This window comes from Pelophylax lessonae (assembly GCF_965119305.1).
Source record: "Pelophylax lessonae genome assembly, chromosome: 5".
Lineage (NCBI taxonomy): Eukaryota > Metazoa > Chordata > Amphibia > Anura > Ranidae > Pelophylax > Pelophylax lessonae.
Genome location: NC_138772.1, coordinates 459,432,200 through 459,446,935, shown reverse-complemented (window position 1 = coordinate 459,446,935; position 14,736 = coordinate 459,432,200). Strand labels below are relative to the sequence as shown.

The following is a 14,736-nucleotide window of genomic DNA, read 5'->3' as shown; positions in this document are numbered from 1 at the left end:
TATCACCTCTGCGCACAGGGTGTCAGAATTGCTGGCGTTATCCTGTCGTTCACCTTACTTGGTGATTCACAGAGATAAGGTGGTTCTTCGCCCCTGTCCGTCATTCCTCCCAAAGGCGGTCTCTGATTTCATTTGAATGAAGACATTGTGTTGCCTTCCCTGTGTCCCAAGCCAAAACATCCGAAGGAAATTGCTTTCGATGTGGTCCGGGCAATTAGGTTGTACCTGGCAGCTATGGAGTCTTTTAGGAGGTCAGACTCACTATTTGTGCTCACGGATGGGCCTCGGAAAGGGTTGTCCATTTCCTCTGCGACTATTTCCAGATGGACTGTGATTCATGCCTTTTCTATCAAGAGTCAGGTTGCTCCTTTCCCTGTCAAGGCACACTCTACTAGGGCGCGCAGTGTCTCCTGAGCTTTCCGTCATCAGGCGTCAGTGACTCAGGTTTCTAAGGCGGCCACCTGGTCGGCAGTGCACACTTTTTTTGGATTTTATGGCATCTGCAGATGCTTCTTTTGGTCTACAAGGTTTTGCAGGCTGCTGTTTAGAGGACTTGATCCTCTTTGAGCGTGTATTGTTTTTTTTCAGGTGGGCTCGAGTTGTTTTGGTTGAGCTCCTGTTGCCTGGTTGGCTACTGTTTAGCCTGGGGAACTTTTTTGCTGTTCCCACCCCTCATGTTTAATGCTGCTTTGGAACGTCCCAATGGTTATGAAGATCTAGAGCTATGTCCGTCACTGAACGAAAGAGAAAATGGGATTTTCGACTTACCGTAAAATTAATTTATCTGATGTTCATTGCCGGACACAGGACCCACCCCTCTGTGAAGTTGTAAATCTTCTGACACTGCTTGTAACAAGACTGACTAACTATAGCAGGGAGAGGGAGTGTACCCCCTGGGACTGCCCATAGGCATAGCCAGATTATTTTTCTAACTAGTGTCCTACTCCTGTAGGGGGCAGAATAACCCAATGGTTATGAAGATCGAGAGCTGTGTCCGTTAATGAACATAAGAGAAATGGATTTTATGGTAAGTCAAAAATCCCATTTTTCTATTGCCCTTGCAGAGACCTGTGTTTTGCTAGTGCAGAAATCACAGACCCCCTTTTACATCATTGTCCTCAGTCCCCCCTTCACATCAGAGACTCCCTTTTACATCAGTGTCCTCAGTTCCCCCTTTTACATCAGTATCCTCAGTCCCTCCCTCACATCAGATATCCCCTTTTACATCAGTGTCCTCAGAACCCCCCTTCACACCCCCTCCCCCTTTTACATAACAGACCCCCCATCGCAGACTGACCAATCACAGACCCCCATCACAGACCTCCAATCACAGACTGACCTAACTCAGACCCCCCCACCATCACAGACTGACCCATCACAGGACCCCCCAATCACAGACTGACCCATCTCAGACCCTCCATCATAGACTGACCCATCACAGACCCACCCACGACAGACTGATCCATCACAGACCCCCATCACAGGACCCCCCAATCACAGACTGACCCATCACAGACCCCCCATCACAGAGTGACCCATCACAGACCCCTCATAATAGACTGACCCATCACAGACCCCCATCACAGGACCTCCCGTCACAGACCCCCCATCACAGACTGACCCACCACAGACTGACACATCACAGACCCCCCATCACAGACTGACCCATCACAGACCCCCCACCACAGACTGACCCTAGACAGATCCCGCATCACGGACTGACCCATCACAGACCCCCATCACGAACTGACCCATCACAGACCCCCCCCCGCCTCATCACAGACTGACCCATCACAGACCCCCCATCACATACTGACCCATCACAGACCACCCCATCACAGACTGACCCATCACAGACCCCCCCCGATTACAGACTGACCCATCACAGACCCCCCCCCACCCCATCACAGACTGACGCATCACAGGCTGACCCACCACAGACCCCCCCATCACAGACTGACCCATCACAGAACCCCCTTTCACAGACTGACCCATCACAGACCCCCTATCACAGACTGGTTTCCCCTCCAGCTGGATCCTGCTTAACAAACGCAATATCATCTGTACCGGAAGAAAGACTTAGATCAGGGAATACTCCTCCCAAGGAGTCATCAAAGCATCCACTCCGACTGCGAGTGGATCCCTGGTCCTGGACACAAATCTCTCCAACTTGTAATTGAACCTGGATACCAACAGATCTACATCTGGGACCCCCCAGCGTAGGCAGATCAATTGAAAAATCTCAGGATGTAATGACGATTCCCCCGGAAACATCTGTTGATGGCTCAAAAAATCTGCCTGCCAGTTCTCTGTTCCTGGAATGAACACTGCTGTCAGGCATGGCAAAAACTTCTCTGCCCAGGACAGGATAATATCCACCTCTTTCTGGGCTGATCGACTCCCTGTGCCTCCTTGATGGTTGACATAAGCCACAGCCGTGGCATTGTCGGATTGCACCCTGACAGGGTGACCCCAAAGTCTGGGGGTCCAGAATTTCAGAGCCCGACTGACTGCACGAATTTCCAAAATGTTGATGGGGAGACGACTCTCCACCCAAGACCATTTCCCCTTGACAGTGGCTTCCTCCAGAACCGCTCCTCAGCCGGAGAGACTGGCATCTGTAGTCACTACCTTCCAGGTCCCTTCCCCTTCTCCAGATTTCTGGTCAACAACCACCAATTCAGACTCTGTCGAACTCTTGGTAGCAGAAATAAGGACTGAACTTTTCCGTTCCATGCATGGAATTGGTCTAGCATGGAATTGGGCATAGGGAATTGCCTCGAAGTGGTCACCATCTTCCCCGGTAACATCATGCAAAGACATATAGACGGATATCTCAGTTTTACTATAGACTAAACCCGACCCTTCAGGTCTGAGACCCTTCTTGCTGGCAAGAATATCTTTGCCTGCACGTGTCGACAAGAAGCCCCAGGTATTCCAGACACTGAGCTGGCTGTAATGCTGACTTTGCTAAGTTCAGTATCCAACCCACACGTTTCAAAAAATGTACTGTCTGAACGACATTTCGGCTTAGAGCTGACGCCGATCGTTCTATTAGTAATAGATCGCCCAGATATCCTATTACAGATGTCCCTCGGGACCTCATAACAGCAAATACTGGAGCTAGGATCTTTGTGAACACTCTTGGGGCTGTGGCCAACCCGAAGGGCAGGGCCACAAACTGGAAATGATGGTTTCCAATTGGAAAATGAAGGAACCTTTGATGGGTCTGAAATATAGGCACATGAAGATATGCATCCTTGATGTCTATGGATGCAAGAAATTCCTCTCCCTGTAGGGAGGCTATGACTGAACAAATTGATTCCATGCAGAAAGAACGAACGATCAGAAACTGATTCAGCGCTTTGAGATCCAAAATAGGTCCCACATCCCCGTTTGGTTTGGAAATTATTAATAGGTTTGAGTAAAAACCCTTGAACCTTTCATTTTCTGGAACCTTGGTTATACCTCTCTGAGCTCTCAGCTGGTCCAATGCCTGAAAGAGAGATCTTTCTTTTAAGGAATCTGTTGGTATACTTGACCTCACAAACCGAGGATGCAGGAACACCCAAAATCCCAGCTTGTATCCCTGTGAAATGGTGGAGACAACCCAGTTGTCTTGAATTAGCTCCACCCATGCCCCTGAGAACTGCAGGAGCCTTCCCCCCACCCAGGCGAGTGGGGGCGCCCCTTCACTGAGAGGGCTTAGAGGAAGACTTGGCTGATCTCTGGGCCCAGGGCTTTTTCTGACCCTGCCCTGAAGGCTTGGTTCCGGATGCAGACGGTTAAGGCTGTCGCCACTGCCTGGAATTGGAATCACTGGTATTAGGAGTGCTGGGGATCTCAATGACTGAGCGGTACAGTGTTTTGCATGGAAATCTATTGTTTTATATTTTAAAACTCACCTTCCCTTGCGATCCCACGCCATCCTCCCCTGCCATCCTTCAGCCATCCTCCCGCTATCCTCCCAGCCGATGCCGCCACCTGCCTTCCGGTTCCCATCCCTGCGAGCATTGTGATGCAAGGGGGTGAAACCGGCGGCAATTTCAAAAATGTAAATACACTAAATTACATGATACAAAGCTGTGATCCTAACGGATTACAGTGTATCATGCCATTTCACCACAGGATTGCACCTGGTGACTTTTCCAGCGCCCTGCCTGTGCTTTTCCAGTTCTTTGTGCCTGGAAAATAGAGAACGACCATGGCATCCAAAAAGCGTTCTTTTTGCGCAAAAGCGCTTTTAGACGAACTGGAAAACAGCAACAGTAATGGAGTTACTTGAAGAACTGAGCGATAGCGATTTGTGGGAAAATTCGTCATCATGTATGGAAAGTGACGACAGCTACGATTCTGATGTCTCTTTCTGGCACATAGCTCCGTTAGAAATTCGGAAGAATCATTTCATATACTTCCCAAATTCCACAAGCTATGTGCCAGAAAGAGACATCAGAATCGTCGCTGTCGTCACTTTCCATACCTGATGACGAATTTTCCCACGAATCGCTATCGTTCAGGTCTTCAAGTAACTCAGTTTCGCTGTTGCTGTTTTCCAGTTCGTCTAAAATCGCAGGAAAGGTGAGTGTGCTTCTGGGATAATCTCGAGTGTGGCTCGGGGTTACCGCTTTTGATACTGAAAATTAACCCCGAGCCACACTTGGGAATACCGCCAGGGAGGTTAAAGGAAAGACGCCTGCTCTTCCTCTTTACGGGTAGCAATGTACTCTCCCCCCCCCCAGATGTTTTGGATATATTTATCCAGATCATCACCCAAAAGGCATACTCCTTGAAAGGGGAAACTAGACAGTCATTTTTTTACATGGTAATTCCGCAGACCAGCTCTTTAACCAAAGTATTCTGCGCATATGCACTGTCATCAGAGCAAATCGTGACATTTGCCTTATGGAGTCCGTAAGAGCATCAACTGCGAAACACAAAGTGCGAGGTAGATCTGAAAGATCTTCCACAGACTCTCCTTGAGAAGGAACGGTCTTGGCCACTTGCTTTATTATTATTATTATTCAGGATTTGTATAGCGCCAGCAGTTTACGCAGTGCTTTACAATGTTAGAGGGAGACAATACAGTTACAATACAATAAAATACAAGAGGATTAAGAGGGCTTTATGCGGTCTTTCAAAGACTGACACACTCCTATGGCTGCTACTGCTGGTTGTACTGCGGAACCTGCAACAGCAAAGGAGGCTTTCAGTAAAGATTCCAACTTTTTATACGCTGGATCTTTAAAAACCTGGGCATTATCCACAGGACAGGTTAAATTCTTGTTAACTGAAGCAATGGCTGCATTCACAGTGGGAATTTCCCATCTCTTATAAAACGTATCCTCCATAGGATATATCAATGAAAACCTTTTAGGAGGAACAAACATCCTATCCGGATGATCCCAGTCATTATACACTTCTTGCTCCAAGAGTGAATGCATGGGAAATGACCGAGGACCCTGAGGAGGGTGCAATGAGCCTAGGGAGGAAAAAGAGGTTTCAGTTGTCTCTAAGGGCGGGAGTTTAATCTCAGCCCGGACCATCTCAGCAAGAGACTGGGATAAGCAATCTCTGGGATTGAGAGGCTGATAGAGATTCCTCTGGCTCTGACTTCCCGGAAGTGGAAATGTCAGCTTGACCTTCTATAGGGTCACCCTCAGCTACATCTTCCACATTCTCTGCCCAATCCTGAACTGATTCAGGGGGCGGCTAAAGAGAGAGGGCTCTAACCTGCTTCTTTCCTCCATGTGGTGTTGCAATCATGTCAGCAATCCTACCCTCTAGGCTGGCTAATGGCCAAATCGTCCTTGGTAACATAGGCTGTGGCAGAAGTACACAGAGTAGCTACCATGCCTGACAACCGTAATGGCTCAGATTTGCTAATTGCCTCTGGCTTATCAGGAGGAGTAGACACAGTGGAAGCATGACTAGGACCTTCAGGGCCTGACGGTGGTATGATAGTGCCCTTTCTAACTGTGCTCCCTCCACCCCTCTTTCAGACAGACTCAAGGTCTGTGCCAAGCTTTTACAGCCTAATGCACACAACACTGATTACCTAAGATACAGGACTTATTAGTGCCAGTAACATACACCCACAGTGACTCACGCAACCCAGCTGCTGCTGCTCTGTGTCCCTTTCAGCCCTTTAACAGAGGCTAGTGTGTTGGAAACAGTTCCTTGCAGAAGGTGCCCTTTTATGCATGTGCGGCATGGTGCGTGGCATCCATGTCAAATTGCGTTAGAACACGGCCACCACGCGTCATGCGCCTGTTCCTAAATGCGAAGATTCCCCTGTGCGCTCGAATAGGCGTACGCCATAGACACGCAATCCAGCAGAGGCCAACATGTGAACTCCAGTCCAGGCCTGCTCATTAGTGTTACAAGGTGGCCAAGACCATACAGTGGCTTAACAGGACAGGTTCCACTCAGAACAGGCCTCACCGTGGTCGACCAAAGAAGTTGAGTGCACGTGCTCAGTGTCATATCCAGAAGTTGTCCATTTAAGGGACTACATAAACTGGAACCCAAAGGTCCCTATCTCTAAAAAAGAGAAAGATAGAGAGTTTTTAGAGACCATATGTCTCATGCGACATTCCAATTTTCCTTTGTTTCCTACTAGGTATCTTCCTATCGTGGCACTGCTGCCTGGACGCCACTTTGGAGTCTCCACAGGCTTGCCTGAGAATTGGCTTTTTTATTATGAATTGCCGATCATACCATACATATTCCTAGCTGCTTTCTACTACTGGCCTCTCAATATCACCTATTTTTTATCTCTCTGAGGTAGCCTTTGTTTCCCCCATTCTCCCTTCCCCTTCTTCCCCATCCCCACCCACCCCTTTCCCCTTCCCCCCCCTTCCCCCCTTTCCCTTTTCTTCCCCCCCTGTCTCCCCCCCATATTCTTTTCCTGATGACATTTTTTTCCTGCGACCATATGGTCTCTAAAAACTCTCTATCTTTCTCTTTTTTAGAGATAGGGACCTTTGGGTTCCAGTTTATGTAGTCCCTTAATTGGGTCTCATATTATTTAACATATTGGATGTTTAGTACCATTCAGGTAAATAATTCCTAATAGGTTTCCCACCTCTTTCTTACACATTCTCTGGATGTTACCCTGGGGATTTCTCTGGCTTTTCCTCTAACTTTTTGAACTTAACTGGCATTGTACGGATGTCTTTCCGGTTCATGAACTACACGTTCTTTGGGTGTCCCTGTCTTATTTCTCCTCCACATCCGTGGGTAAGACGTTATGTGGGGGTTGCAGACCCTCCCTCTCCTTGGTGTGCTATCGGGTGACCTTCTGTGGTGGAGCACTGTGCATGGTATATATAGGGGCCACATTTGCATGTCGGACCGTTATGTTTTTATCATATATAACCACATGTCTGTTTGCTTTACTAATTGTTATTTTATTATACAGGTCATAAAGGCTTATAAATGTATATTATGACACAGACCCCTGAAGAAGCAGCCCCCAGTAGGCTGCGAAACATGTTGGGTTAATCTCCGAAGTCTTGTACATCGGATGAGTTATATAGTACTGGTTGCCTACCTTATGTACCTTTGTAATGGACTTCATGTATTTCACTATGTACTGTATGTGTCTTCCCACTTTTTTTTAAAATGTTATAATAAATAACTTGATTTTACTACTGTTGTTATTTTGTGCTTTACGGTACCCTTAAAATCCCACCAGCCCTCTCCTACATACTTTCCTTCTCACACCTTTTCCCTTTCCTCCCTAATTTCCCTTTTTTCCTTTTTTCCTTTCTGCCTTCTTCCCTCCCTCCCTGTTCTCTTGTTTTTTGTCTTATTTGTTTTTCCTTTTTCACTTTTTCCTGTCTTTCGTTCATCCTCTTTGGATGGTGGTTTAGACACCTTGAGCCACCACCTACTCTTTTGGTAGGTTCTTTTTCCTACCCAGATTTGATATTCAATTGGGATGTTGGTACCTTGTTATAATTTTTCACATCAAACACTATAATTTCAACATGATAATGACCCCAAACACACCTCCAAGACAACTACTGCCTTGCTAAAGAAGGTGAGGGTAAAGGTTATGGACTGTCCAAGCATGTTTCTTGACCTAAACCCTATTGAGCATCTGTGGGGCATCCTCAAACGGATGGTGGAGGAGCGCAAGGTCTCTAACTTCCACCAGCTCTGTCATGAAGGAGTGGAAGAGGACTCCAGTAGAAACCTGTGAAGCTCTGGTGATCTCCATGCCCAAGAGAGTTAAGGCAGTGTTGGAAAATAATGGTGGCCACACAAAATTGTGACACTTTGGGGCCGATTTGGACTTTTTGACTTAGGGGTGTACTCACTTTTGTTGCCAGCGGTTTAGACATTAAAGGCTGTGTGTTGAGTTATTTTAAGGGGACAGCAAAGTTACACTGTTATACAATCTGTACACTCACTACTTTACATTGTAGCAAAGTGCCATTTCTTTAGTGTTGTCACATGAAAAGATATAATAAAATATTTACAAAAATGTGAGGGGTGTACTCACTTTTTTGAGATACTGTAAGTAGCTTTTCACTGGCGCACACTCCCTGCTGCTGGTTGCCTTTTTCACCCCGGCCCAGGGTGGGTTCTGTGTGAGGGTGAGGAACTCATTATCTGCTGATCATAGCCTTTGCCTCATACAGAACCATCCTTTGGCTGTGCTGAAGATGGCAGCAGCAAGGAAGGAACACTTTAGCTAAAGTCAATTTGTAACTCTATCCCCAAGTATGGTTTATGCTTGATGGTTATTTTAGTTTAAATTGTTGAGTCAGCATTGCTGGATGTAGGCTGTATGATGCTAGTAATAAATGTTCCTCTGTGTTCTAGGAAATATGAAGAGATAGACATGGATAAAGTGACAGCTGCAATGGTACTGACCAGTTTGTCCACAAGTCCCTTGGTTCAGAGTCCTTCAGTTCGGCATACTGGTATGTAATGTGTACAGAAGAGCATATTACTCTCCTCCGTTATATAACGAAAAGAAAATAAGCTCTTTTTTAATTTTAGACTAACTAGGGAGATACATGTGCAAAAAAAGCAAAGAAAGTGCTTGCTACCAATAATCCCAACAATAAATGCGATCTTATTATAAACTGCTGATAACATGCATAATTTTCAAACCTATTTGAAAGCCACATGTAGTGATCAAGGTGCCATGAAGGGTAATTCCCTTACTGAACAATCAGAAACCAGCGCAGGCTCATAATACCGAGTGATCACACAACTACGTATACATGTAAATACTTCTTTATCACAGGCATTACAAACCTGTGTATGTAGGCACAGCATTTATTTTGACAATTTATATTTACTTGACAATGTATGGATTTTTTGCCTGTCTTTAGGTGTCCCGGTTTTGGATGATGTGTCTAAAACCGTATCATAGCGCTTACTGCCATTTAAGGGGACTCCATAATGGTTTTGGGTCTATTTTATTTTACATTTTTAAACTTTTTTTTTGTATGTATTTTTTTTTTTTGACTATACTACTAATATAACACGCTGGATTTTCTAAAGAGAGAACACAATAGAACTTTTTTTAGTGTCCTTTAGGACACACTGGAGGGAATTCAATAAAGCTGCTGCGCCACCTTTCTGGCATTAACCCCTTTTGTTGATATATTGCCCCAAATTCATATAGAATCTGTGAAAGTTTTGCTTCTAACATGGACTTGTGCACCAAATTCAGGTAGTTCTAAAAGGTGCCACTTTTACATTGTGGTGCATCAAATTCAAAATAAATTACCAACAGTTTGTATCTTACAAAAGTGGCGTTAATGAAGACCAACTCTCTTTTGGTGTACAGAGAGAAACTGGTGCAGACATTTTGCAAAAGGGTCTCATATGCAATCCAAAAAATACGCCAAATTCAAGTTCAAGTTCTAGAAAGGTACATGAATTTGGCGTATGCTGCACCAATTTTAGAAGAGACATCTTTATGAATTACAGGGATTGCCCCTAAGTGAAACCTCAGATGGAGTTATACAATACAGCTGTGACAAGTATATGAGAATGTACAGTATATGCTGGATACAAAATATAGGACCCTTCTGTGGCCTAGTTACTAAGCAAATGGAGAACTTACCCTTCATAATTTTCAAATTAATCAACAATGGCTACTCAGGAAACATGCGTAATAATACTGTACTTCAGTTGTGATGTAAATATACAGTGACTGCTGTATCTGTATTAGCTTCATTTCTAAAGCCTCAATCACATGGGAGTACTGACTGTAAGTGTCCATTCACATACTGTAGATGCATGTCTGCGCCCTTTGGAGCAGGGCCATCTTTTACCGGCGTGGGGATCCACAGGTATTGCTTCCCATTTTTTTCTATTGAGAGACAAACACGGTGTACGAATAGGTCTTCTTGCAAGATATATTGGAACACAGCGGCTGTGTCCATATAGCCATGTTACCCAATGCAAATCTGTGGGACGCTGCCAGGGGATGCACGCAACACCTGTGCATCTCTGTGCTGGTTAAAGATGGCCCTGTACCTTAGACGTGTTTCTGTGTCCTGTGTGCATAGGCCCTTAGTGTATATCTATATGAGGGCCGTGTTTTGCCTGCATGGAGTGCACAGGTGTTCCATGCATCAGCATTCAGCCACTCCCATTTATGCAAATTGGGAGGCAGCAGCTGCACATTCACAGCCGCTGCTCCCAATTTGACATCCGTGTGGGCACAGGAGTTAATAAAACCCGGCAGTTGGCAGATGCAGCAGCTCAGTGTACGCGGAAAAAATTGCAAACAGGAAGGTCAGAAGCTTTCACTGCTAATGGGACGTTAGGTCTCTTCTGTATGTAAAAAAAAAATCTTCCTGGTAGCAGTTCTTTTTTTTAGTTTTAGAAAGTTCAGCTTTCCAGTGGACATCCTCCTCTCCAGTAAGCATGCATATATACTGTGACCCTTCTATTGGCAGATGTGAATGGATCTTGGAAAGAGACGGGGTGTGCACCATCCAGCCATGAAAGCAGTGGTTACTGGAGCTGGAGTAACACAAGTGACCATTCCAATCCATCAACTCCATCACCCCCTTTATTTGCAGACAACTTCAGACAATTCCGATGTACAGCTCATCCAGACGACAACACTGACGATACTGACACTGGCAACCTACTGTTTGAAGATCCTGTCCCAAGAAAAAGAAAGGTCAGCCTAACTGTGTGATTTTTAATAATTTATTTTATTTAGAATATTTGAAAAAAAACGTAGCTCCTTACATAGAGAATGAGCCATTAAATGGAGAATGAGCCTTTTAAATGAAGAATGAGCCATATCTCTTTCTTTCTGTTAAGCAGCATGGGTTCTATAGTAGTTTATAGTATATTAGGACATGTAAAAATATAGGATAGTCTTCCACATAAGATGGTTTTAGCCAACTCAGTAGATTGCTTGATTTGTTTTTAAATGCACAAACTATACCTGGCTATTAATATTTATAATAACTAATACTGCAGAATGTTAATCAGGAGAATGTTTGATTACTTTAAGTAGTAAGGAAGGATTTTTTTTTCCTGTTAAATTGGATAATGCTTAATGAAGGTATTTTGCCTTTGTCAACTGAGGGTTTGGGATTTTAAGGGTGCAAGTTTTTTGTTTTTCTGTTTTGGTTGAACATTTGTTTTTCCTCCCGATTGATGTTGATTGCAAGTATAATCAGTCTTTCACAGTCATATATTTTTAGTTTTGCCCTAGTATTATAGATACCATAATTTTTATATTTTTTATACTTTTCGCCTATATTTTTTTAAAGTATACTTTTCCCCATTATTTTTATATTATATTTCCCCATTATTTTTACACTTTCCTTTAACAGCAAATTATTAAGGTCAAACTTTTATTGAATCAATGTACTCTAATATACAGTATTATCAGTTAAAAGTGACACTACAGTGAATGTATGGACAATCCCCCCTCATTTTTCTTTCTTTTCCTTTTTTGGGGAGATTTCCCCTAATTTCCTCTCTTGCCAAATAAGAAAATCTCTTCCACTGGGACACAGCAGCAACAAAACCACTTTTAAATCTCTTCCGCATTGTACAGATTCATTGTTTATAGCACACAGCTGTATAAAGAATGGTAATGCAGTGAGCGGTCTAGGTAGTTCATTGAGTCTTCCTGTCATTATGTAACTGCCTACCCATATGAGGTACGAGCAGATAGAAACATTGACAGTCTTCAGGAGCCTGAGATTGCACCTGTGATCTGATGATCGCAGGTGCAATGCTTTACAACCTCCTTAAAAAAAAAAATATTAATAAATGCTTTTTATCTGCAAACAGTATACCATAACCGAAGGTATAATAGCATGGTTTAAATTTTGCAAACTCAAAAAAGACAAGGTATCAATGTCCCTATCCCTGGCATCATGCTTAAACAGTGCAGCAAATGTAGTTATGAGAATCCAAGTGCCAGTAGCACAAGTGTTACCAGGTTGTCCTATAAATAAAATATAAAAATATTACGCTGTCTGTTAATTAAAATCTAATAAAATGTAACACAGAGGTAGTATAGTCAACTTATAACATAAATATTAAGAAAGTGTAGCGCCCACAAATACAAACAAAAAATAGCAGATTATTCAAAAAATAAGTAGAATATCAATCAAATTGACTTTATTAGGAAAAAAATTGTCTATAGCAGATAGTTCAAAAAACCAATAATAGTCGATGGCACAGGTAACCATTCCAGTGAGGAGTAAAGCAATCGTGTCCAACCAGATGAACCACCATCAACAGAAAGATTGCAAACTCGCTGGACTTAATGGCTGCCATAACAGCAGCGTTGGCGCCTCAAACACATTTAAAGATCTCTGTGAAGGCATCGCAGTGGATCACTTCCATCCAGGGTTCAAGCCAGGATTCAACTGGGAATAAATAAGCTCATCCAGAGCATAGAAGAAGTCTCATAGTGTAGTAGGTTTATTCCAAGAAAGAATGCAAACAAACATGTAAAAAATTATAAAAAACACATAGGCAGTTGCTAGCGACTCAGAATCACTCAGCAGCAAGATGTCAATGCCAAGTATCTCGCTTCTTTGTACTTTACGAAAAAGTGGCTGAGTGGGCAATCCAAAGGCTACCAAGCCTGCCAATATAGTTAGCCGGGTGTTAAACAATAGCATGTCACTACACTTAAATCTGTACACATAATTCCCCTTATACGAATAGCAGTTATAAAGCAAAGATAGCCAGAATTCTTTGTATGTATAAAATTATCAATATATACATCAAGAATGCATCCTGAGACCAGTAGGGGAAGTAAACTGTTAGAGCTAATCTATATAGTAGATCTGGTGCTATACTTAGGTCTGCTACTAATAATATATACAGTATATTATACACACACATATATATATATTTATAGCAGTTATCACCATAATGTGGAAAAAAAGCGTGTTAATATAATCATCATGATGACATCAAGACAAAATCAGGTCAAAATTTAAGCCTATGTTCAGTGGAACATACTTTAAAGAGAGGTTCTCTCGCAGTAGGCAAAATCACATTAAGAAACATAAACAATCTTAAGCATACTGTATAGAATTAGCAGAAGTCTTTATACTACAGAGGATGAACATATCTAAAACTGGCAAAAAAAAAGGAGCAGACTGTTTATCATATGTTGCTGCTGTAATCCTATAACTAGAAGACCGCCAGAAAGTAAAGGAACTCTAATTCATGGAGCTCCCGGACTTGATGGATTATGCACCATTGCAGGCCCGACAACTGTTTCTGCTGCCTGTTCAGTCCATGTTCCTGGGGACTATAGGGGACCTGGGTGCTCCTTCTTTGTGCTGGTAGACTCATCCCCATCATCATCTTCCTCAGCTTTCATGTATGGAGGATGTCAGGTCTCCCAGGGAATGGGGAGCTTCTGGCAGCACCCCTCTCAGACAATACAGTGGTGCATGTGAGCCACAGATTCCACAGGCTCCTGGCAGCAACCTTAGGGGCATCCCAGAAAACTCATGCCTCTCCACAGGCTCCTCCCCCTGGCCTGGGGACACAGTTGCCACTTCTGTACATGGAGGCTCCATATCATGTGGGACATGCAGTGTCGGAAAAGCAATATTTGTCAGCAATCCCCCTCCCCCCCCCCCAAAAAGTGAGCACTAATCTGCATGCTTTGTATTGTTTACCACTTAGAGGGGGTAAGATTTGCCCTCATCCCTAACTAATTGCGACAAGTGAAACCCTCTCTTTTTGGGACTATACTGGCAATTACCTAATTAATTTAGAAAACCAAAAAGGTGTATTCTTTAAAATTTACATTTTATTTACAAAATATAATAAAATTCCAAACCACAGTTTATTGAAAGTTTGTATCACATCAAACCATTCTTGTGTAGAATGCATAAATAATGCATGCAGAGTTGCGACCAGTGGTACGGTTTTTTGTCCTAATCTGCATGCTTACCCCCTAAGCATAAATTCCCCCTCCTCCCAGGACAAATCCACCCCCTGCTTAAATCCCCCCTCCCAGCACAAATTTCTGACCCCCATCCATCACCCCTCCCAGCTCACATCCACTCTCTCTGCACATATACCCCCCCCCCCCCCACACACACACACAAATCGATTCCCCCCCCCCCCCCCAAAAAAAATCACTCCACTCCACAAATCTTCTACCCCTCAAATGCCCCCTCCCAGTACACATCCCCCCACACTAAATCCCCTCTCCCAGCACTTATTACCCCCCACCCACCCACATGGCGCAAATCC

The 14,736-nt window shown here is 43.8% G+C and overlaps 1 protein-coding gene across 1 annotated transcript in view; it reads left to right on the top strand.

Annotated features, from left to right (window-relative positions):
• The window catches only part of ZNF704 (zinc finger protein 704), a gene marked incomplete at both ends in the record, with an annotated part of 64,386 nt that overhangs the window by 29,402 nt on the left and 20,248 nt on the right, over nt 1-14,736 (top strand). The window contains 2 exons of the mRNA XM_082257500.1: nt 8,833-8,933; nt 10,932-11,161. Coding sequence (XP_082113626.1) covers nt 8,833-8,933; nt 10,932-11,161 — 331 coding nt within the window. The remainder of the gene's footprint in view (nt 1-8,832; nt 8,934-10,931; nt 11,162-14,736) is intronic.